Below are 24,263 nucleotides of genomic sequence, written 5' to 3'. Positions count from 1 at the left end.
ACAAGCCTGTGATGGGTTTAGGACTAAGGGTCTGGTAAGCCCAAGGGGACACCGGCAAGGAGAACTCGAGTACCGTTTTTTAGAACCTAAACCTGGAGACTTTGAAGGAGTTAGAGCCCTTCCCAAAACCTCATTTCAAACCCTAGGATGCCGGAATTATTTCCTGCTTTACTTTCTGTTCAAAGCATGTGAACTAGAAATTTATGCGGTTAGGACTTGTTCAAAATCAACTTGCGGGATAGAGATCATGTCCGGGTAGGAATAATAAGCATGTGGGGTAGATATCATGTGGGGTAAGGCTTTTCATTTTTATCATTTTTTTATCATCATTATCTCACTAACTTTTTTTTTTCCTCCTTTCATTTTTTTTCTTTGGCATTTTTTATATCATTCGCATCATTAAAACGAGGTATTGATCCACCAAAAATGTGTTTGTTAAACGTAAATAATCTGCATTAATGGACAAAGGGGTTATAATACAAAGAGATAAAAAGCTCAGAAGTCCAACCGTGATCAAAGAATACTCAGAGGCAAAAGTTGTAGGGGCAAGACGAGGAAATGGTTACTGACCCGGAGAGTCCTTTCGAAAATTACGAGAACAAGATGGTGAAACCCTAGCTAAGCCGGAGACCATTATTGGTTAATTCCAAGAACAGGTCGACAAACTTCGGATTGAGGGCTCCAATGGCACTTTCGTTTGGAACGAGCTCGGCATAGAGTGAAGGCCGGAGATGCAGTCATTCGAGACCTTTTTTGGGGCAAGCAACTCGTTACCCGCACAAGTTTAGCCAAAGGAACTGGAATGGTTCAACAAGATATTCAACCGGTGAAAAAGCGGAAGACGAATCAACTTTCCAGAGGCTGTGCAGGATCTATACCATCAAAAAAGTTTTTTGTCTCTTCAGACGTAACATTTTTGTCCCCAATAAGGATTATTCAGAATAATAGGCACATTTTTCGGATCAATGCCTCGAACATTTCATGCATCATACATTCAGACATATTGTGCATTTTGTTATTTTTTCTTTACATTCGCATTATGATTCCTTTTTTTCATTACATTCACATGTCTCATCAAAAATGAGAACATTCCGATCCTATGACATATAAGGAGCTTTACCAACAGTTGTTTGATGCACATGTGGTGTCCATGAAGCCCCGTACCCCAGGTAGTATGATGAGAACGCTCATTGCGAAAATCATAGCGGAGTCCCAGGGTGCACTATCGAGAATTACTCCACCATCAAGAGAATCATACAGAAAATACGTAACAATCGGATCAACTTCAACAACTTGGGGGCATCCAAGTGAGGCATATCATCTCATCATTTGAGCCATTCTGTTTGGATTTGTTTTTTCATTCTTTTCTCAAGTTTTTGCAAGGACTTTTAAATAAATTTATGTTGCTTTAATGATGGCGAGCAATAAATCACATTTGCAAACTTGCAATTCTTTGAATATCATTTGAATTAAGAAACTCTGTTAATGGTTCAAAGTTACGGATCTTTGACAAAGTAACATGATTTAAAAAAAAAGGACTTTGACCTTATCCAAAATATACCCTCAAACACCATACCCTGCTCTTGTAATTAACCAATATACCCTTTTCCTTTCATAAGGTGCGGACAACACGGGGCATCATTTTCATATGACAATTACTAAGTTTTTATTTAAGACGTTCAATGACGATGATGATCTTTACAAATGAAAGAGTCGAGTAGGTGAATCCAGTTTAGGTCAGTTGCTTGAAAATTGAACTCTAAAGATGAGATTCCTTGACTTTCAAAAAACACCTAGGCTATAACAGGTTCTTCTTGACAATCTTAGGAAATTAAATCCGTAAAAAACTGAGCTATTCCGCTAAGGCAATTGGTTATAGAGGAAACTTGAAAGCCCTGGCCTTATGAGTAGATTACGTTCAAACCATGACATTGCTCGGACACTTGGCAATTCGGTGTTTGCTCCACTGCTCTTGTCAGGCTGAAGACTCTGTGATGAGATGAACCATTCAGTTAACTTGATAACTGTGATTATAATATTAAGCTGTCCCTCTAAAGCAATTGGTTAAACACCCCGGCTTTATGGATTCAGCTAGTCAGATAACGACAAATTAAATCAAATTTATCTAAGCAAGAAATTTTCGGTAAAATGGACTAAGGGAGTTAAGGAACACCTGTTATAGTCAACTACACACGAGCACTCAAGAATTTCATTTTTAGACCGATGTTTTTGCACTGCCTTTGTTAGAGGAGCCTACAAAGCTTGAACAAATAGAAGATTTCAGAGGACTGAAATAAAAGGTCCAGTAAGTCATCATGCTAGTTGTGTCATTTTGTCCGCACCCAATTGAAGTGCCAAAGCATGTTGCGATATTTCAAAAATGACATTTTTTTTTCCAAAACCTTATAAAGGAGGCCAAGCTAAAGCCAACCCATCCATTTGACACTGGTCAAAGAGCTGTAACTCTGAAAACATTAAAAGAGCTATTGATTCCTTTGATATTCTTTGAACTCATGTTTATAATTTGATTCAATTACGAATAATATTGTACAACATTTTTATCGTTTTCTCTCCTGAAACAAGAAAAATGAGAAAAACATTTTCAAACAGAACAATCTCAGATATGAAATGTCTGTAAAGCCCAAGCTCGAGAAGCAAATGGGGCACGATCGATTCCATGGACCAGATTGGCAGACAAAGCACGAAGAGATAACACATAATTCATTCATGTTGCATGCATCTTAGACATACTTAGGTGCGTCACATTCATCATTTTAACATACACGTTTTTGCAGCTTTTAGAGTCAAGTTTTGACTTCAGGATGAAGGATACTCGATTCTCAAGCGCCTTCAAAGAAGGATGGTGGTTGCTTAACTCGGCAGTAAGGAGCTACACCTCAACCGACTTGATATCTCAGAACCAATTTCAGATAGGTTCGAGAACCAGTTCAAAACAAATCCAGTTCGACTCAAACTCATCCATGAGCATCATGTTTCCAGTTAAAACTTTCAAGCCAGATTTCAATTCCACGACGGAAGATATCCGACTCAAAATTTGGCGAGAAGGGCCATCATTCATTTAAAGGAAATTTACAGCACAACTTAAGTCAAGAAAAGTTGGTTGTCAATAAACAACTTCTCAATTTCAGAGCCAATTTCAACTTCACAGCGAAGGATATTGGACTCCAGACAACGCATGTTCAACTTCACGACGAAGGGACCGCTGGTTGTCAACAAACAACTTCTCAATTTCAGAGCCAATTTCAACTTCACAACGAAGGATATTGGACTCCAGACAACGCAAGTTCAACTTCACGACGAAGGGACCGCTGGTTGTCAATAAACAACTTTTCAATTTCAGAGCCAATTTCAACTTCACAACGAAGGATATTGGACTCCAGACAACGCAAGTTCAACTTCACGACGAAGGGACCGCTGGTTGTCAATAAACAACTTTTCAATTTCAGAGCCAATTTCAACTTCACAACGAAGGATATTGGACTCCAGACAACGCAAGTTCAACTTCACGACGAAGGGACCGCTGGTTGTCAACAAACAACTTCCTAATTTCAGAGCCAATTTCAACTTCACAACGAAGGATATTGGACTCCAGACAGCGCAAGTTCAACTTCACGACGAAGGGACCGCTGGTTGTCAACAAACATTTCTCAATTTCAGAGCCAATTTCAACTTCACAGCGAAGGACATTGGACTCCAGACAACGCAAGTTCAACTTCACGACGAAGGGACCGCTGGTTGTCAACAAACATTTTTCAATTTCAGAGCCAATTTCAACTTCACAACGAAGGATATTGGACTCCAGACAACGCAAGTTCAACTTCACGACGAAGGGACCGCTGGTTGTCAACAAACATTTCTCAATTTCAGAGCCAATTTCAACTTCACAGCGAAGGATATTGGACTCAAGACAACGCAAGTTCAACTTCACGACGAAGGGACCACTGGTTGTCAACAACAACTTCCCAATTTCAGAGCCAATTTCAACTTCACAGCGAAGGATATTGGACTCAAGACAACGCAAGTTCAACTTCACGACGAAGGGACCGCTGGTTGTCAACAAACAATTTCCCAATTTCAGAGCCAATTTCAACTTCACAACGAAGGATATTGGACTCGAGACAACACAAGTTCAACTTCACAACGAAGGGACGACTGGTTGTCAACAAACAATTTCCCAATTTCAGAGCCAATTTTAACTTCACAGCGAAGGATATTGGACTCGAGACAACATAACTTTCATTGGATTTCAACTTCACGACGAAGGATATCCAATTCGAGGCTCAACTTCACAACGATAGGCCATCCATGGTTTCAATTTCACGGTGAAGGGAATCGTGCCAACCAAAGACCTTTGAGATCGACCACGCTCGGCTCCAAGGCATGTCATTTGCAGCATAGCTTAAGTCGGGAAGGGCTATCTGCCAACGAAGACCTTCTGAGTTCGATTTCATTCAACTCGAGGGCCTATCAACCATAGGGTGGAGTCAATGAATTATTGTCCAGTCGAATTTTTAACCGAAGTCTTCAAACCGAGAAGAAGACCAACGTTGACTACAATTTGACAACGATAAGCCACATTCTGATTCAAATTCAGAATTATGGCTTCAATTTCATTTCAAGATGGACCTGACTTCGCAACTAAGGAGTCATCCGCAACTCAAATCGACAGGGAGTTATTCTTAATTGAAATATTAGAATCAATTTTCAACTCCACCGAACGAAAATTTGTGTCTTTTTGTCTTTGTCCTATTTTTCATTCCACGAAAAAGGACAAAGAGGGGCAGCTGTGGACACCAATTTTCATCCATATATATCATATATATCACATATATATTACTTAAATAATATTTTTTCTTTATTTTACAGATTCCAGGACCCGAACCAGTCAACAACCGTTTCAGCCCTCCACCAGCACCGCTTCTCACGCATCCAACAACCCATGCACCGGATTTCTCGGCACCAATATTACCAACAAACTACCCACCTAATAACCTACCACTATCACCACTACCTTACCACTCTATGCCACTTCGCGAACTCCTCCACCTCCACACATTTATATACCACTTTTCTATACAAGAAAGGGGGTGGATTTCTGGGGACAGCCCCACTCTTTCCATTTCCCCAAAGTCTAACCTGGTGGGGGAATTAATTATTTCCCTCTGCAAACTGGAAAAGACGCTTATCTTTAAAAGAACCACTGGCGCCGACAACGAATCCAATACCTTTCTTTTTCAACTTTGTCAAAGTAGCTTTACCTCAAAACCCATCCTAAAATTTGGCTCTCACCGCTCTCATATCTTCTTCTTCATCACTGACCAAGAACACGCACGATTTCATGGGCAGTGGCAACTTGTTACCCTCGACAGGGCTTTACTCAAACATGCAAGAATAATCGTGCTCGATGAGGCAAAAGCATCGGTTGATACTGCCACCAATAATCTCACACAGAAGATCATCAGAACAGAGTTCATGAATTGCACTGTTTGCACTATTGCACATCGTATTCCACCATAATCGACAATGATCTTGTTTTGGTGTTGAGTGATGGTCGAGTTACAGAGTTTGATACTCCGGCACGTCTTTTGGAGGATAAGTCATCAATGTTCCTAAAGTTAGTAACCGAGTATTCCTCTAGATCAAGTGGTACACCAGATTTTTGAAATAGATTGCAAGTCCAAAATTCTTCTTCCACTCGGGCATAAGGAGCTGAGGGACTGTACAAGAATGAACCTGTGCCACTGCTTCTTTCTCGCAGCACTCAGCTAACACAACGACAAAGGGAAATGGAAAATGAGAAGACCAAGCCATTTAACCAAAAATCCAAGGAGAATTTGGGGCCACCATGCTGGCAAATGACGTGGAGGAGGGTGTCTGGGACTGTTAGCACAAAATTAAAGATGCTAGGACCTTGGCTTGGGGCTACTGCTCGCGTGGAAGGGAGCTTCTGGGGCTTGTTGGTAGCTACTGCTCGCGTGGAAGGGAGCTTCTGGGGCTTGTTGGTAGATACTGCTCGCGTGGAAGGGAGCTTCTGGGGCTTGTTGGTAGCAGCTGCTGGCGTGGATGAGCGTTGGGGATCACTCGGCGTGTGACTCGACTGTTAGGGGGTGGCTTGGGCGCTGATGTGCCTTCATCATGGATGGAGGACTACGGGTGGCTGCTGAAGAGCCGTGGGAGTGCGAATGAAACCTTAAAAGGGTTTGTAGGTTTGTGATATTAATAGGGGTTATTTTCTCTTTTAGTATATGTATTGTTTGATATTTTCTTATTTTTTTCTTAATATATTTATTGTTATTTTCTCAATTTATCTATTTATTTATTTTTCTCTCTTCGATTTATTTAGTATTTATTTTTCAATCTAACATTTTTGACCTTTTTAGGGGTAATTCCAATCGATCAAATGTAAGTAATTCGAATCGAATTTTTAAATTTCAATTTAAATTCTTAATTTTTGCAATTAAAGACAACCGACAAATTAATTGGTACCGAAAGGGCGGTTCAAGGGTGCTAATCCTTCCTTAACCATAACCGACTCCCGAACCCGACACATTTCTGGTAAAACGCAGATCAGGTAAGATGGTGTCCGACCTACCTAAATTCGTTTTAAAATGGTCGGTGGCGACTCCAATTCGTTTAATCCAAGTCGAAGCCCAATTCCGGGGCCCAACCGAAAGACGGTTGCGACAATACCATAAAAAAACTAGACATGATATGAAGCAGAGAAAACCATCTATCATTTTTATATGAAAATTAGAACTATTTAAACATAAAATAACATAATTTTGATTATTAGAAAAGTTGGAAAAATTCAATTGTAGGTGACCGGTCCAAGGTTGATGCTGTCACCAACGGTGAAATATATATATATATATATTTATAAATAAAGTTATAAAATTATAATAATAAATTAATTTTAATTTAGATAATTAGGAAAACAATGAAATACTGATAGGATATAGCATTTGGAGGACTGATTCTGAAATATTGTTATTGTTTACCATTTTGTATCATTATTGTTTTTTTTTTGGTTTCTGATACTCTTTATTGTTATTGTAATTTTGAAGGATAAATTGTGCATTTAGTACTTAATTTTATCATATTTAATCGATTTTAGTATTTAAATTTTTTATTTTTTCAAAACTATACATAAAGTTTAGTTTTTAATTTTATTTTAGTACCTCGTTCAAAATTTAACATTAAATATTGAATTTTTTAAAAAAAAATTAGATACTAAAACAGACAAAAACCTATAGTTTCAGTAGTAAACGCATTAAGTTTTTAACGCGGAGTAATAAAATGAAACAAAAACTAACGTTAGGTATGATTTTTAAAAAAATTGAAAGTTTAGGTATTAAAACGGACAAAAACTAATAATTTTGGTACAAAATGCATAGTTTATCTTTTTTTAATAGTCTAAAATGAGTATAATATAGTATTTGATCATAATCTTCTTTAACCATTAACAACATATACATAAAGGAAACTACTTGAATCTTTTTAAAGATGATACATGCATCATAATGCTCACATCAAAGGAAGATGGACTAATGCTTCCGATTGATATACACAACCAAGCATTAGAAAAGAAGACCGTAATAGCAGCAGACATGCGATGACTCTTTGAATGAGATGCTGAGGTTATTTGGATGACATGTACATTGGAGTTACGACCAGTTGTCTCTTAGCTTTCCAACGATTTTTAAATCGCATCAATCCGATATCGAGAACTCAAGATGTGCTCATTTTAGTGAAGACAACGCATGCAGAAATTCTTATACATGATTAATACAAGATTTTATAAATATTACAAATTTTCAATATTTTATTAATTATTTGTAATATAATTTAATATATGATGATGCATTATCTTTTAAGATTATATTTATTATTTTATTAGAAATTAAGATCGAATTAATACATTATTCTTAATTTATTATTATTAAGAATTATAATTAGAATTAAAATATTTTTAGTTTATTACTATTTTATTCATTAATAGTATTGTTAGAACTCCCCTCCTATATAAATGAGGTTTCATTCATCATTGTAAACTAGATTTCTTTGATTAAATAATAAAACGAGAGTTTATTTTTTGCAAGTGTTGATTACCTCGTGCCTTCGAATTTTCTTTTCATTAAGTTCTTTTCAACTCTTTCTTGAGAGAGATGTCCATACTTCGGTTTGCCTCTTCATTGCAATTAGGAGGGATGGTTAGAGTTATTTATCGAGTTTGACTTTTTATTGCGACTAGGAGGTTTCGATAGGACAATTATCCATCTATCTTCAACTTCCACAACTCCATCATCTTCTTCTTCCATTCAAATCTTTCCACTTCCACAATGAGCAACATTCATTTATTTGCCATCACATCTTTATCAATTGGTATCAGATTTGGGACGATTCTTGTAGAGAATTAATTGGTTTTGGTTCATCTTGCATGCATACACTGCCAAATATGGTAAAAGACAAAGAAGTTGTCGAGGTAATACGAAGCCTCATGGCTACTATTGACCCAAAAATGATAAAACTTGCTGCTCTACAATAGCTAACAACGACAATACAAAGACAAATGGTCGATCTTACCATTAAAACACAACAACAAGCAAATGTGAATGATGAAAATCAACCAAGAGAAGCCAAAGGAGATAAATAAAATAATCCAATACAACCTAGACATGCACAACCTCGACTTTAAATGTCATAACTTTTTACTAACCTGAAATTCACAATTTCATAGTTCAAAGACGAGTATGATCCGGACAGCTACATAGATTGGGAGAGCAAAGTTGATCTTTTGTTTTCCTACGACGACTGTCTCATGGAAGAACAAGAACCACTCATCACCTTGGATTTCCAAGATTTGAGGTCGAATCTTTTTTTAAGAGAGGGGGAATGATACATGCATCACAAGGCTCACATCAAAGGAATATGGACTAACGCTTCCAATTGATACACTCGACTAAGCCTTGGAAAAGAATACATTAATTGGAACAGCCTTACGACAACTTTTTGAATAGAATTCTCGTATTATTGGTCAACATGTCTATTGGAGTTATGACCAAATGTCTCTTAGCTTTCCAACGGTTCTACTAGCCTTGATGATTATAATGCAACTACTAGCCTTTTGTTAGGTTATAAGTCTAAAGGAACATCCATGAGTAACGGACATTCGTTGGCTTCTACACGAAAAAAACTAAACTGCCGATGAATTAACCAAGACAGCTCCACCACAACACTTTTAGTTGATGATCCTCCGTCCACGACACTCCACCTACAGACAAGTATCTTAGCCATAAACCTATCGATTAACAAACATCATAACTGTAAGATTTATAACCTAATTTTTTAGATTCCTTTTAATTCATATATATATATATATATATATATATATATTGGAGGGTAAGAAAATTAAACACGAGTAAGTGCAATATGTTCTTTTGGACGGTATTACGAAGGTTCAACAATCACTGCAATAAAAAAACAAGGAGCACAAATTTAGAAGATTTGTGAAGTTGCTTGGAAGCTCTAAATGACTTCTACAATGATGACAATGGCAGAATTGAGCTTTTTGGGGCCTCTTGAGCATGCAGATTTGGAAGTAAACGACCTATTGTTGGGTACTTCTATTTTCTTTTTCTCAAAGTAATGATGAGTAAATGAAAATTATCACAGATTTATAAAAACAAGTTTTTTAGAAAATCATTATTAAAAAGATAAATTTTATTATAATCGTAAATTATAAGTGAATAATGTGAGAGTGTATATTAAATTTTAGTATCTTAGTTCGATAAGTTTATTATAATCGATCGATAATAAACTATAAGAGAATTATATGAGAATGTATATTGAATTATAAGAGAAAAAATTTATTATAGATGATAATATTTTTTTTTCTTTTATTCATGATGAGTTGTTAGAGAAAAATTTGTAAGAATGAATTATATAATTTAGAATTATTTTTTTATAAATTTTAAATTTCATTCTAATCTACTTAAAGGAGGGAAAAGAAAACTCTAAGATGAGTGCTCTTAACGAGTTTACACTCTATAATTCTGACCTAAGAGAATATGAATGAACAAAAATTAATAATTTGATCAACCGATTAAATATATTACTCGTATTCTTATATTTATTAAATATATGTATAAGGATGTATATTAGTATCAATCAATCAATCCAATAAATATTATTCATTGATGAATAATCAAGCAACTTGTTTAATTAATATTATTTTTAAAGCCCAAAATAATATTTCCAGGTAAAATACACAAATAGTGACTAAGTTATGTTAAAATAATTTTTGAGACATTAAACTTTTAAAAACTACAAATTATATATTAATTTTTTAATTCGGTTATAAAATAATCATTGTACCATTAGCTACTGTTAATTACCATCACGAAGATGTCATGAGATACTAAACTAATTGAAAATATCTCATTTAATCCCTCAGGTATAACTAAAATTTTGTTTTTGGTATTTTTTTTAATAATTTAATTTTGAAACTATGATTATAGTCGAAATAACTAAAAGGATTGTCGTATATGTAGCCTTCAAGCTAGTCTTGGTGGTAAATTAATTGGTTGTTCATAGTATTTGCAGGCAGGGAAGCATAGTATTGGTGAAAGGTGGGAATGAAGAAGACAAAGGAGGCATGGGATGGGGTTCATACATTATTTAGTGACTAAAATATTATTTACACATGGTTTAATGATTATTTATGTAATTTAACCTATTTTTTATAAAGGTGTTACTAGGTTTACAAATTTCATATAAGTATAGGAGCTGTTGAGTTTGCTTATCACTCAATTTGCACTTCGATTCATTTTCAGCCATAAATATATACATGTTGATAACGTGTATGGGGCATACTCCAATAATCAAGGGAGAAAGCCAACTTGCAAGGCATGTCTATTTGGCTTTTCAGATGAAACTATTACACAGTTAGTTGATGATGCTTTTAAGACTACCTGCATCTGATGTTCAAATAATGGAGTGGATTTGAATTCGAATTCCAGAACGAAATTGCAAAGCAAGATATATATATATAATTCCCGATGGGAGTCTCCTGTGATGAATCCCAGAAGCTTTTAGACCGCCAGGAAACTCTTCCGACCACCACCGCCACCACTAAAGTTTCCAAAAAGCTGTCTATCTTACCCTTCATCTTCCTCATCTACTTCGAAGTATCCGGTGGTGCATACGGTGCAGAGGAAGCCGTGGGTGCCGCCGGGATGTTTTGTTCCATACTGGGGTTCCTTGTTTTCCCTTTCCTATGGAGCATACCCGAGGCACTGATCACGGCTGAGCTTGCCACCGCCTTCCCCGGTAACGGTGGCTACATCATCTGGGCTCACCAGGCTTTCGGGCCATTCTGGGGTTCACTTATGGGATCATGGAAATTCGTCAGTGGTGTCATCAACCTCGCTTCATGTTCTGTTCTTTGCATCGATTACCTCAGGTTAGTTTTCCCACTTTTCTCTTCGGGTGTACCTAGATACATTGCGATACCATTTTTATCTTCGATGTTATCCCTGTTAAACTACACAGGCTTGGTTGTGATTGGTTATACTGCTATAGTTTTAGGCGTTATTACACTTGTCCCGTTCATATTGTTGGCATTGATTTCAATCCCCAAGATTGATCCAAGTAGATGGCTTAGTTTGAGTCAAAACCCGATTAGTTGGCTCGGTTTGGGTCAGGACCGAATGCAAACCAATTGGTCATTGTTTTTCAACACCCTCTTTTGGAACCTGAACTTCTGGGACAACGTCAGTGCTTTAGCTGGTGAAATCGACCAACCCCAAAAGACATTCCCCAAAGCTCTTTTCTCAGCCGGGATGCTCACTGTTTTCTCCAATTTAGTGCCTCTTTTAACCTCTACTGGGGCTATACCACTTGAGCAAGAGAAATGAGTCAATGGGTACTTCGCTGATGCTGCCAAGATCATAGCAGGCGAATGGCTAATGATCTTTGTTGAGATCGGTGCCATTTTATCGACCATCGGATTCTACGAAGCGCAGCTGACTAGTTTCGCGTATCAGCTTCTCGGCATGGCAGAGATCGGGTTTCTGCCTCGGTGTTTCTCAGTGAGATCCAAGTGGTTTGACACACCTTGGGTGGGGATTGTGGTCTCAACATCGATTACCATCGTGGTCTCTTATATGAACTTTGCAAACTTAATTTCTTCGGTTAATTTCTTGTACAGTTTAGGCATGTTACTCGAATTTGCATCGTTCCTTTGGCTGAGGAGAAAATTGCCAACGATGAAGAGGCCATTTAAAGTGCCAATGGAGTTGCCTGGTTTGATTATCACGTGCTTGATTCCTTGTGGGTTTTTGGTCTACATTATGTCAGTGGCCAATGGGACTGTGCTTTTGGTGAGCACTACAGTGACTGTGCTTACCGTTTTGTGGTACTTTGTTATGAAAAATGTCGGCAAATCCAAGATGTGGACGGAGTTCAACAATGGAGCCAAATTCGTGGATGTATATTTGCAGTAGGCGGATGTATTAAGATTATTGTTTAAGTAATTATTGTAAAAGAATTAGTTTCATGGGATTGTATAATTAATGAAATTGATTAGTTTTTTACTGGGTTTAATCATTTTTATTACATTGTTATTTGTCCCCAATTTTAAGGGTGTAAATAATGGAACCAAAAGCAACTTGACTAAGTGTGGACCAAATTCTGCATATTCAAGAATCTCTTTAAGGCATTGGGTCCCAAAATAATTCAGTTTGGGTGAACGTGAAGCTGTTTGCTCTAATTAATTAGTAGATAGCAGCTCACCAAAAGCTACTTGACTCAGTGTGGCCCATATCCATAACTTGATGCATGAGTACGAAGTTAGGTGTCCGGTTGTGTCATGCGCATCCTTGGTGTGTCATCTATTGAAGAGCTGGAGTCTTGCATTTTAGGTATTTCCGAAGTCGTGCCGATGTCCGGCAAGCTTACTGGTGTTGTCCGATTGCTTTACAGACTCGTGTCGTCGTACAACACCTTATTCGTCATTGATCTTAGTTTTGTATGATGAGTTAGACATGGTTTGTTATTGGACATCATTACTCTAGTGCCTAGCCAATTTAGATGAATTACACATAAGGCTATAAATGATACGAATATAGTATTACTAAATTAGATTCAACTTAAAATGTTTAAAGCTAAGTTCGACTCTATTCAGAAACCCAAGAGTTTAAAATTATTAAACTCAATTTGAACTCGAAATCAAAAATTAAAACTCGACTTAAACTCAAAAAAATTTAAACTCAAAACATTCTCAGAACTAGTATCTTAGTTGAAGCTCAAGTTTGAACCTAAATCTTACTTACATAAAAATTTTGTACTATATTAAAAAAAAACATATAAGTTTTAATATAATTAATAATTTAATTTAAAATTAAAATTTTAACATATTATTTTTTCAAGTTGCTCGTCAGTTTCAACTTAAATAACAAGTATTTCGCTGCAGCTCATTAACAACTCACTCGAGTTCATTCAAATCGAATTTTGATAAGTCGAACTGGAATAACTTGCATATGTCTGTCTTATTTACAACATGGTGCGCCACATTGTAAGACGTTCTCTTTCTCTTGGTACCTACAAAATAGCATGTTTACACTATAATTTTATAAAAGCATGGAACTATCTTAATTATTCTCCTCCATGAAACACTAATAAGAACAAAGAACCCTAATATATAAGCCAACCTGAACCACATTTCACTCAACGGTCCACTATTGCCTCATTTTTCCTGCAAACATGGGGTCTACAAACAGTTTACTATTATAGTTCACTTTCAGAGCAGCTGATAGGCAAACCACTTTAGATGCCAAGGAGTTCAGAATCCGTAACCCTTAAATTTACAACGAATTCGGCATGTGGTTCAGTTCACACTTGTTACACCTTATATTGCTCCCTAAAGCATTACTGATGGATTATTTAGCAAACCGCAGCGTCCACTCCACAGCGATTTCATCATGTTTAGCTTTATCAGCCAAGTACAAGCGAGCAACACTGGAGATGAGAGGAGTATCTGTCATATAAAAAGAACAGTCACATCTTCAGCATGATCATGGCATATGAAAAATGACATATTTTACTCGTTTAAAATCAAGCGGTTGCAGCATTGCAACTACATATTTTACTCGTTTAAAATCAGATATTGTTTGCTGCTCCTTGTGCAAAAATTGCACCAAACTCTTTATTCCTCACAGTTACTTGTAGGATACTCGTTTAACTCGACAAATAGCCTACCCATTAAGAAATGATAGACAAAATTCAAGAGGTACTGGGGAACTTACAAGGATCAGGGTTTATGAAAATTGCTATTATTTCAGTAAGAACCTTTGTAATTGTTAGGGCAGGGCTCCAGCTATCCTTTAAGATGTCCAAACTAAGATTGCCAGCAGCATCGACATTGCAGTGATATATTCGAGTTTTGAATACCACCTGAAATATGATACATGTAACCAAAAGGAATAAGGAAAAAAGTAAAGAAGTGCAATAAAAGTTCCCCCAACAATGCATCAACCCATGTGGAGAATAGAAGAAATTTGTTTAGTGTTATACATGCTAAGACCACAAAGAGTTCTCATACATAAGGAGAACCTTGTATGTTCGCCTCAACTTTGAATTCGAAGTAAAACTCTCCATATTCGCAATATAAGGTGGCCAAACATCAAGTATAGCTAGTGTATTAATATGATCATGTACTTTCAGCTAGTCTGCCTAGCCAAACATCAAGCACCTCCCACTTTCATAAAACACCCCATCACCCTCTCCCTCTAACATAATTAGAAACTCGAGCAGCGATGATCCAAACAGCAAAATTAGATGATAAAAATATTGTAAATGATCTTCAACGATATGATTAATGAGCATACCTTGGGAGGCTGAAAGGGATAATTACTCGGAAATGTCATATCAAGGAAAAATATGCCGCCTTGGTATGGTGTTCCTAGAAACATGAACATTAGGAAGCTTGTCAATATAGCTGAGTTAACCTGTTCATCAAACAATAACAAAAATAAAAGACGACGATATTGGGAAGCTAGAATTAAACCCAAAGAATTGTTAGTTTCTTCTAAAGAAATCTGTAATTTGAGTTAAATTCAACTAATTTTGCCTGCAGTTTTTCACCCTTTCTCCTGTAAACCTTAAGTTATCACTCAAACCGAAAGGAAATTACAACAGAACAGCAAGTTCAAGCATGAAAACATATGTAAATTCAACAAAGACCCAAATTCTAGAAAAGCGATAATTATGCAAGTGAGCTTAAAACCCAGAGATTTAACAAACACCCATTCCCCAGAAACGGAAGAATCCTAGGGAAAAAGTAAAAGGAGAGATTTTTAAGAGAAGGCAGAGAGAGAAGAAGAGGAGGAGGAGTTGTAAACCAGGGGGACCAATGATGGTGGCGACCCAATGGAAGAGACTGTCGCCCTTGGGGGCAGCGGTGCAATGGGGAGGAGGGTTGGCGTTGAGCTCAGACATCTCCTTTTGTATCCTCTTCCCTGAATCCGACACCGAGGCTGTCGAAACCCATGTTCCTCCGGCTGCCGTCGCTGTTGTTGAAGACGATGCTGATCTTCCCCGTCCTCCTATCATTATTATGTCATGACCCATGAGACGAATTTAGGGATTGCTGAAGAAGAAAAGAGGAATACGGGAAAATTAGGGATTGGAAATGGGAAATTAGATAAAGAGAAGAAGGATAGGGATATTTCATTACCTGCTGGATCTGGAATTTGGGCGTGGGCTGATGGAGAATGCATAGTGGACCTGAGAGAAAACGAGCTCAACAATCTGCATCAACAGTAGAAGACAAATCAGCTAAAGGAATCTAGTTTGTTGAAAAATAATGTACAGCTAACAATCTGTTACGACTATTCCTATAAAAATCAGTTGTAATGAGCATCAAATCTATGAATGAAAATCTTGAGAATTCTGTTTTCTTCAATCTATCTTCTCTATTTTCTTAGTCATTTCTTAATTTCTTGAGCAATCCATTACAATTGGTAATCAGAGCACGGTTTTTTGATCCAAAAGTACATATTTTTTTTTCAAGCTGGGTAAATCAAAGAAAACACAACAAATGTCTCTTACTGAGTAGCAGCCGAATATTCCTACTAATCCAGCAGAGTCTTCTGAAGCTGACGCGATTCCCACTTGGTGGCTTAATCAACAGAGTGCTTTGGAGCAGAGGATGCAAGCTTTGGAGACTACCACAATTGAAACGAAAACCATGCTCTAGCAACTTTTGGGATTGATGCAGAAGGCTAGGACTGAATCAGGACATTCTTCTCATGCAGAAAGACAACCATTACCTACAGTTCAGCTTACAGAACCAAGTAAACTGCCTTTACAAGTCACAGTTATTGATGAGCGTGAAAAGTATTCCTTTCAACCGGGACAACCTGGAATTTTAGCATCTAAACCTAGTCTGCCACAGGATGATATTCAACAAGTTCCTCATGTTCTGAAAATGAAAGCAGTAAATCATACAACTGAATTAAGGAAGCAATCGATCATTAAAGGCTATTCATTTCTGGAAAAAAACATTCCAGCAACAACAATACTGGTATGTTTATTCCAAAACCAAAAATAGAACTACAATTATTTAATAGCAGTAATCCTAGGAGTTAGATCAGAAAATGTGAGAAGTATTTTTCTATTTTTGATGTTCCTGAGCTTCAGAAGTTAGAGATAACTGCTATGTATTTCACTGGTAACGCTAAAGTTTGGTTTGATGGGTATATCATGAAAAAATGTAGGGTTACTTGGTATGAATTTGTCTCTGATTTATGTCATCGATTTGTTGATAAAGGATATATTGATGTTATTGATGAGTTTAATAAATTAACTCAACTATCTTCTGTGGAGGAGTATGAAGCTCAGTTTGAACTTCAACCTTATCTATTTCAGATTAATCCTGAATTAGGTGAGGAGTATTTTGTTTCCAGTTTTTTGAGTGGTCTTAAAGAGGAATTGAAACATCAAGTTAAGGTTCTGGAACCAAAGATTGTAGCTGAAGCTGCTAGAAAAGCAAAACTATATGAGCTATCTTTGGAGGTGGAAAGCAAAAGAATTAGAAGCATTCCAAGACCAATGATGTCAGGAAATAATACCAATTTCAGAACACTTAATTCTTCACTGAGTTCATCCTTGAAGAACAACCCAGGGATCACTCAAAACAGACAACAATTGTTGGAGTATAGAAGGGCAAATAATTTATGCTATAAATGTGGTGATAAGTTTACTCCAGGCCATCGCTGCAAATTGAAGCAACTAAATTCCATGGAAGAGATAGAAGATCAAGAGGAAAATGAAGAATTACAAGCAGTATCTGAGGAAAAAGATCCAGAGATTTCTATGAATGCAATTACTGGTAATTCAGGAAGCAGTACTTTAAGGATCCAAGGATTCATTAAAAAGAAACCACTCAGTATCCTAATTGACAGTGACAGCACCCACAGTTTTGTCACTAACATGTGGGCTAAAGAAGGGTTGGAGTTGGAAGAAACTAATCCCTTAGTTATCATAGTGGCTAATAGTGATAAGCTTTACAGCACAGTAAAAAGTAAACAATTGAGCTGGGAGATGCAAGATTTTACTTTTGCATATGATTTTAGGGTTTTACCCTTTGGAGGCAGTGATATGGTGCTAGGAGTTGACTAGATGAAGAAATACAGTCCAGTTTTAATGGATTTTAACAATATGACTCTTAGCTTTCAAATTGGTGAACATGAGATTGTGTTGAAGGGAGGATTGCATCCTAATGCAATGAAGATAATTTCAGGTAACAAGATGCAAAAAATTATACTTAAAAATCCTGAAGTAGTGGGGGAGATCTATATGTTAAATGCAGAGGTTGTTGTTAATGAAATACCTCCTACTCTACAAGCAGTAATTGCTGAGTATAAAGATGTGTTTGAAGAACCTACTGGGATGCCTCCAAAAAGGAAGCATGATCATTCTATTACTCTTAAACCAGGAATTGAAACAGTCAATGCTAGACCCTACAGGATGCCTTATTATCAGAAGATAGAGGTTGAGAATCAAGTGGCTGAAATGTTAGCAGCATCAATTATTCAAACCAGCAAAAGTCCTTTTGATTCACCTTGTTTATTAGTTAATAAGAAAGATGGCAGCTGAAGAATGTGCATTGATTATAGGCAGTTAAATGCATTAACTGTCAAGAAAAAATTTCCTATTCTTGTGGTGGATGATCTTTTGGATGAGCTAGCTGGTGCAAATTTTTTTTCTAAATTGGATTTGAGATCTGGTTATTGGCATATCAGGATTAAGCTTGAAGATATTCCAAAAACAGCCTTCAGGACACACCATGGTAATTTTGAATTCAAGGTAATGCCCTTTGGCTTAACTAATGCACCAGCTACTTTTCAAGCTCTCATGAATGATCTATTTTGAATATATCTCAGGAAATTTGTCCTAGTATTTTTTAATGATATTTTAATCTATAGTTCTGATTTGCATAGTCATGAGCAGCATTTGTGAATTGTCTTGGAGGTTCTAAGGCAAAATAAACTTTTTGCTAAGAAAAATAAATGCTTTTTTGGCCAATCAGAAATAGAGTATCTTGGTCATATTATTTCTCATAAGGGAGTATCTACAGATTCCTCAAAGATTCAAGCAATTCAGGACTGGACAATTCCAAAGAATTTGAAATCCTTGAGAGGGTTTTTGGGACTTACTGGTTATTACAAGAAGTTTATAAAGGGGTATGGGGAAATCAGTAAACCCCTCACTACAATGCTGAAGAATGATCAATTTTTTGGACTGAGAAAGCTAAGAAGGCCTTTATCAGACTCAAAGAAACTATGTGTAATGCTCCTGTGTTGGCTCTACCAGATTTCACAAAACTATTTTGTTTGGAAACTGATGCCAGTTCCAAGGGTATAGGTATAGTCCTATCTCAAGAAGGAATACCACTTGCTTACCTCAGTAAGGCTTTGGGACCAAAGCAGGTTGATTTATATATTTATGAGAAGGAGTATCTAGCAATATTAATGGTTGTTTCTAAATTGAGGCATTATTTTGAAGGAAGTCCACTTATTATTAAAACAGATCATGAATCATAAAATAACTTGTTAGAACAGAAGATTACCACTGCAATTCAAAAGAATGGCTTAACAAATTTGCTAGGATTGGACTACTCTATTCATTTTCATAAAGGGAAGCATAACAGGGCTGCTGATGCTTTATCAAGACAGTTTGAGGATTCTTCTGAATTAAATCAGTTATCTGCTACAATAATTATTCCTGCTTGGGTCCAAGAGGTGGAAAACAGTTATGAACAGGACTCTTTGGCAAAGGATTTAATTCCTAAATTATTACTTAAAAATCATGCTATAGCAGATTGGTCTTATACTAAAGGAGTTCTAAGATACAAAGTCCATTCTACACTCCATGATTCACCACAAGGTGGCCATTCTGAGATACAGGCTACTTATCACAGGATGAAGTTATATTTTTATTGGAAGGGAATGAAGGCAGTGGTTAAACAACATGTGCAACAGTGTGATGTTTGTCAGAGAATCAAACATGAAAATATCTTATAGCCTGGTTTATTACAACCTTTACCTCTTCCACAGCAAGCTTGGGAATTTATTACGATGGATTTTATTGAAGGGTTGCCTACTTCTAATAGATATAATTCTATTTTGGTGGTAATTGACAAATTCACCAAATATGGGCATTTTCTACCTCTGGTTCATCCTTTTACTGCTACTGAAGTTGCTAAAATTTTCTTGGATCAAGTTTACAAGCTTCATGGTCAACCTAAGATTGCTTTGTCTGACCGAGACAAAAATTTTACTAGTGTTTTTTGGAAAGAATTTTTGAAGTTATTGGGCACTACAACTCTATTTACCACTGCCTACCACCCTCAAACAGATGGTCAAACAGAGAGACTCAATCACTGTCTTGAACAATATATAAGAGGACTTTGTTTTTTAAAACCTAGTTCTTGGGCTAAGTGGTTATCTCATGCCGAATGGTGGTACAACACTAGTTTTCATACAACATTGGGAACTACTCCTTTACATGCCTTATATGGTTATACACCTCCAACTATGACGTGGATAACTGAATCAAGGGTGGCTGATGTTCAGCAGTTTGTGTAGGAACGAGACAATGTTAACAGTATACTACTTGACCAATTGACTACAGTACAACATCGTATGAAGTATTATGCAGATCATCATCGCATTGATAGGGAATTCATGGAAGGGGAGGAAGTTTACCTTAAGCTCCAGCCTTATAAGCAAACTTCTTTGGCCTTACGCAGGAATCTAAAATTATCTGCTCGTTACTATGGTCCCTACAAAATCAAGAAACGCATTGGTTCAGTAGCATACCAATTGGAATTACCAGATTATTCTAAACTTCATCTGGTTTTTCATATCAGTCTTCTTAAACGAAAAATTAGGAATAAGAATGTTGCTTCGAGAGACCCACCTGAAATCACTGTTGATGGGCAGCTTCAGGTTTATCCTACAATCGTTTTGGATAAACGAGTCATCAAACGAAACAAGAGGGCAGTGACTCAATTACTTATTCAATGGTCAAATCTGGGAGTTGAGAATGCAACCTGGGAAGATTTCACGGTCCTTCGATCCCAATTTCTAGACTTCGATCCTTGGGGACAAGCATCTGCTGTAGATGGGGGTATTATCATGACCCATAAGGTGAATTTAGGGATTACTGAAGAAGAAAAGGGGAATACATGGAAATTAGGGATTGAAAATGGGAAATTAGATGAAGAGAAGAATAATAAGGATATTTCATTACCTGCTGGACCTGGAACTTGGGTGTGGGCTGATGGAGCTAAGGAATGAATGCTTAGTGGACCTGAGAAGGAAAACGAGCCCAACAACCTGCATCAACAGTAGAAGACAAATCAGCTAAAGGAATCTAGTTTGTTGAAAAATAATGTACAGCTGGCAATCTCTTATGACTATTCTTATAAAAATCAGTTGTAATGATCATCAAATCTATTAATGAAAATCTTGAGAATTCTGTTTTCTTCAATCTATCTTCTATATTTTCTTAGTCATTTATTAATTTCTTGAGCAATCCATTACATATTATTGTGATCTTTTTTTCTCAGTTTTCTAATTTTTCTCTTTCAATTGTCACAACCTGTGGTCGTGAAAGAAGAGTTTCGAAGGAAAGATTGAAGAAAGATTCAAGAATTAGACTAAGAAGATAGAAGAATGCAAGAGATTTTATATAGTTCAGGTGATATGTTTTACAAAGGAACACACCTATTTAACTAAGATAACTAACAAACGGTTCTCCTTTTGACATAGTCTTTTAGGTGCTTATATCTTCAGTTGGACCACTACCAATATGGCATGTTCCCTTTACCAGCCCCTTTACAGATATCATTCTAAGAGAACGATGTTGTTTTTTCTTATTGTAACAATTGGGTTTTTCCAATTTTGTTCTTCACTATGCCCTAATTTCTCAATCCTTAACTCCCACGATCCCCTTTTCTTATTCCCTTGCATCATGATAATTTTCTCCGCTTCAACCATTCTCACGTAACGTTTTAAGGCACCATGTTTGTCCACTGTATCAATAGTTGAGTTATCACTTGATTATTTCTCTTCACCATGTGTTTGTCAAGCATTTATTCAAGGTAAATTTTTAAGCTCCCATCCTGATCGAGTTCTGAAGGATCGATTGAAAAAAAAACTTTTTCCCCGACCTTTTTCTTTAAAAAGCTTACATGAAAAATCAGATGAATTTTAAAAGATTCAGGCAACTACAATTGATAAGCCATTGACCTATACGTTTGATGATTTTGTAAGAACCGTAATAACGTATAGCCAGCTTGAGATGTTTTCTCAGGGTAATGAAACTATGTCGATACGGTTGGAGCTTAAATTAAACCTCATCTCTCACTTGGAACTCTCTCTCCTTTCTATTTTTATTTGTATACTGGTTCATCTGAGCTTGTGCATTCTATAATTGATCTTGTAATAACTTGTACAACTAATCACAATTAGACATTAATTTTGTCACACTCTGTACTGTTGATTCCTCTCCTTATGCTAGAAGTTATGGTTTATAATCATATAGGGCCTCAAATGATGTTGTTTCTAAAACAGTATAAAAATTTATGTTGTACCACCATTTGGCTTGGGGAAACCATTTCACCTAAGTAGTGGGCTTGAGAAAGCAAATGCTTCTCAAATGTTACTTTAAACATTGGTTTAACCGCTCGATTTGTCCGTCCGTTTCAGGATACTATATAAGTTTTCAGCTCCCAATTGCTTCATGAGTTTCTTCCAGAAAAGGCTTGTGAATACTTTATCCTGTCTGAAATAGCTCTTTTAGGCGTTCCATGTAATTTGAAAACTTGTTTTAAGTAAGCCTTAGCAACCTCTTTAACAGTGTAAGGATGAGCTAAGGGAATAAAATGTTCATACTTTGTGTACTTGTCTAGGTAGTTTGAAGAGGGAAGACCTATAAAATCCATACATATAATTTCCCATGCATTAGTTGGAGTTGGGATCGAGTGTAGTAATCATGGCTTAGAAATGTGTCTTGATTTTGTCTTCTGATACGTATCACATTGCATAATATGACATTTTGTTGTTGTTTTTATTCCTTGCAAATAAAAGTATTGTTTGACCATGTAGTAAGTCGCTTGCAAGTTGCAACCTTGAATGCCCTCCTACTAAAGAATCATAGAGAAGAACCACTATTTGTTATCGTAGATTATTACTTGTTCCAATGTAAACTTGTTTTCTGTATCTCAATATTCCTTACCAAAAGTTCACTTTCCATCCTTATCATTTTATTAGTTTTTTATTCTGTATTACAGTAGTAATTTTTTGTTTCAGTAGGTGTTTTAAAGATTCATGATTTCTCTTGATAACGAATACGCCCCCTCCAAATAATGTCTCACACTTTGTGAAAGCCATTAAAATGGATAGATACTCCCGTTCATAGATGGATAAATCAGAATGTTTAGAAATGAGGGTGTTGCTTAAAAAGGCTATAGGTATTTCTCCTTGGGACAGCAGAACCCAAATACCTCTCGAGCTTTACACATAATTGATTTCAAACTGATAAAAACTGCTATCGATTCCGGAGTCCATTTGAAGCTGTAATTCTTCAGCATATTAGTTAATGGTCGACTTATAGCTGTTGGAGAAAACTCAAAAAAAAAGGGAGGGGCCCAGTCGAATTATAATTCAGTAAAGGGAGCAATTTTTCAGCAAAGGGGGCACCGAATTCGGTGCCCCAATATTTTAATTAAAATGTTTTTGGGTTAATTACTTTTTAGCAACTGCACAGTTTAGGGTATTTACAAGATTAGTCCTTAAGTTTCAACTATAAATACCTTAGCTCATTTAGCTTCTAAATCATCCCAAAACATTTCTTTCTTCCTTTACTAGAGAGCTTTCTTGTGAATAGTGAGTGTTTTGTAAACACATGTAAATTTTCTCTCTTAGTAAAAGATCTGCAGCAGCCCGGAGACGTAAGCACAATTGGCTGAACTCCGTTATCAATTTTCAGGTATTATTTTTCCGCTTTTATTTCTCATTCTCACTAATCTGGTTATAGGAAAATTACTTGTACTCGGTTTATTTCCTAAGAACTGGCATCATAGCTTTTGGTTGTGAATTCTGTCAATTTTTTGTGAGATTACTATTCGGGTTACTATTTATATGAATAGTGAATTTTGTGAATAGTGAAATTCGGTCGGCGATACGAGTTTGTCGACGGAGGTGTTCTAATACACGGTAGTTCGCAGAAATTGTCAGAAACGATCCAAACGAAGCCAGATTCGAGTGGAAGCGATGGCTGCAGACGAAGGGAATGTGAAAATTGAAAAGTTCGATGGTACGGACTTTGGATTTTGGAAGATGCAAATTAAAGATTTTCTATACCAGAAAAATCTATATCAACCCCTCTCAGGAAAACAACCAGAGGGTATGAAGAATGAAGACTGGGCTCTTCTCGACAGACAAGCCCTCGGAGTTATCCGAATGACGTTATCCCACAATGTTGCTTTCAACATAGCAAAGGAAAAGACCACGGCGGGTCTTATGGCGGCTCTCTCCAGTATGTATGAGAAGTCATCGGCCTCAAACAAAGTTCATTTGATGAGGCGATTATTCAATTTGCGGATGACAGAAGGGGCATCGGTGGCACAACACCTAAATGAACTCAACACAATCACAACCCAGTTGAGTTCAGTG

General features: G+C 36.6%; 4 protein-coding genes across 5 annotated transcripts; 3 read left to right on the top strand and 1 right to left on the bottom strand.

Moving 5' to 3' along the window:
* Positions 1 to 11,046: 11,046 nt before the first annotated feature.
* Positions 11,047 to 12,614, top strand: LOC120202758 (probable polyamine transporter At3g13620). The gene has a single exon (XM_039203138.1). The coding sequence runs from the start codon at positions 11,079 to 11,081 to the stop codon at positions 11,934 to 11,936; it is 858 nt and encodes a 285-aa protein (XP_039059069.1). The 5' UTR covers positions 11,047 to 11,078; the 3' UTR covers positions 11,937 to 12,614.
* Positions 11,133 to 12,614, top strand: LOC120202768 (probable polyamine transporter At3g13620). The gene has a single exon (XM_039203144.1). The coding sequence runs from the start codon at positions 11,988 to 11,990 to the stop codon at positions 12,522 to 12,524; it is 537 nt and encodes a 178-aa protein (XP_039059075.1). The 5' UTR covers positions 11,133 to 11,987; the 3' UTR covers positions 12,525 to 12,614.
* Positions 12,615 to 13,613: 999 nt separating this feature from the next.
* LOC120195487 (constitutive photomorphogenesis protein 10-like) lies at positions 13,614 to 15,708 on the bottom strand. Of its 2 annotated transcripts, none has more exons than XR_005523081.1 (4): positions 15,420 to 15,708; positions 14,907 to 14,980; positions 14,221 to 14,472; positions 13,614 to 14,056 (listed from the first exon to the last, which is right to left on the bottom strand). XR_005523081.1 is itself a non-coding variant. In XM_039197521.1 (4 exons), the coding sequence occupies exons 1-4, from the start codon at positions 15,646 to 15,648 to the stop codon at positions 13,959 to 13,961; spliced, it is 549 nt and encodes a 182-aa protein (XP_039053452.1). In that variant the 5' UTR covers positions 15,649 to 15,708; the 3' UTR covers positions 13,614 to 13,958. The 2 variants fall into 2 exon arrangements, 1 of the variants encoding a protein (XP_039053452.1); XM_039197521.1 differs by having other exon boundaries at positions 14,325 to 14,472.
* Positions 15,709 to 17,700: 1,992 nt separating this feature from the next.
* Positions 17,701 to 20,168, top strand: LOC120188987 (uncharacterized protein K02A2.6-like). Its single transcript, XM_039192366.1, has 6 exons — positions 17,701 to 18,095; positions 18,198 to 18,370; positions 18,611 to 18,778; positions 18,895 to 18,945; positions 19,219 to 19,568; positions 19,638 to 20,168. Exons 1-6 carry the CDS (start codon positions 17,701 to 17,703, stop codon positions 20,166 to 20,168), a joined length of 1,668 nt encoding a protein of 555 aa, XP_039048297.1.
* The last annotated feature ends 4,095 nt before the right edge of the window (positions 20,169 to 24,263 follow it).

This window comes from Hibiscus syriacus, unplaced genomic scaffold (genome assembly GCF_006381635.1).
Source record: "Hibiscus syriacus cultivar Baekdansim isolate YM2019G1 unplaced genomic scaffold, ASM638163v2 tig00000340_pilon, whole genome shotgun sequence".
Taxonomy (NCBI): Eukaryota; Viridiplantae; Streptophyta; class Magnoliopsida; order Malvales; family Malvaceae; genus Hibiscus; species Hibiscus syriacus.
This window is presented reverse-complemented; position numbering and strand designations above follow the sequence as displayed.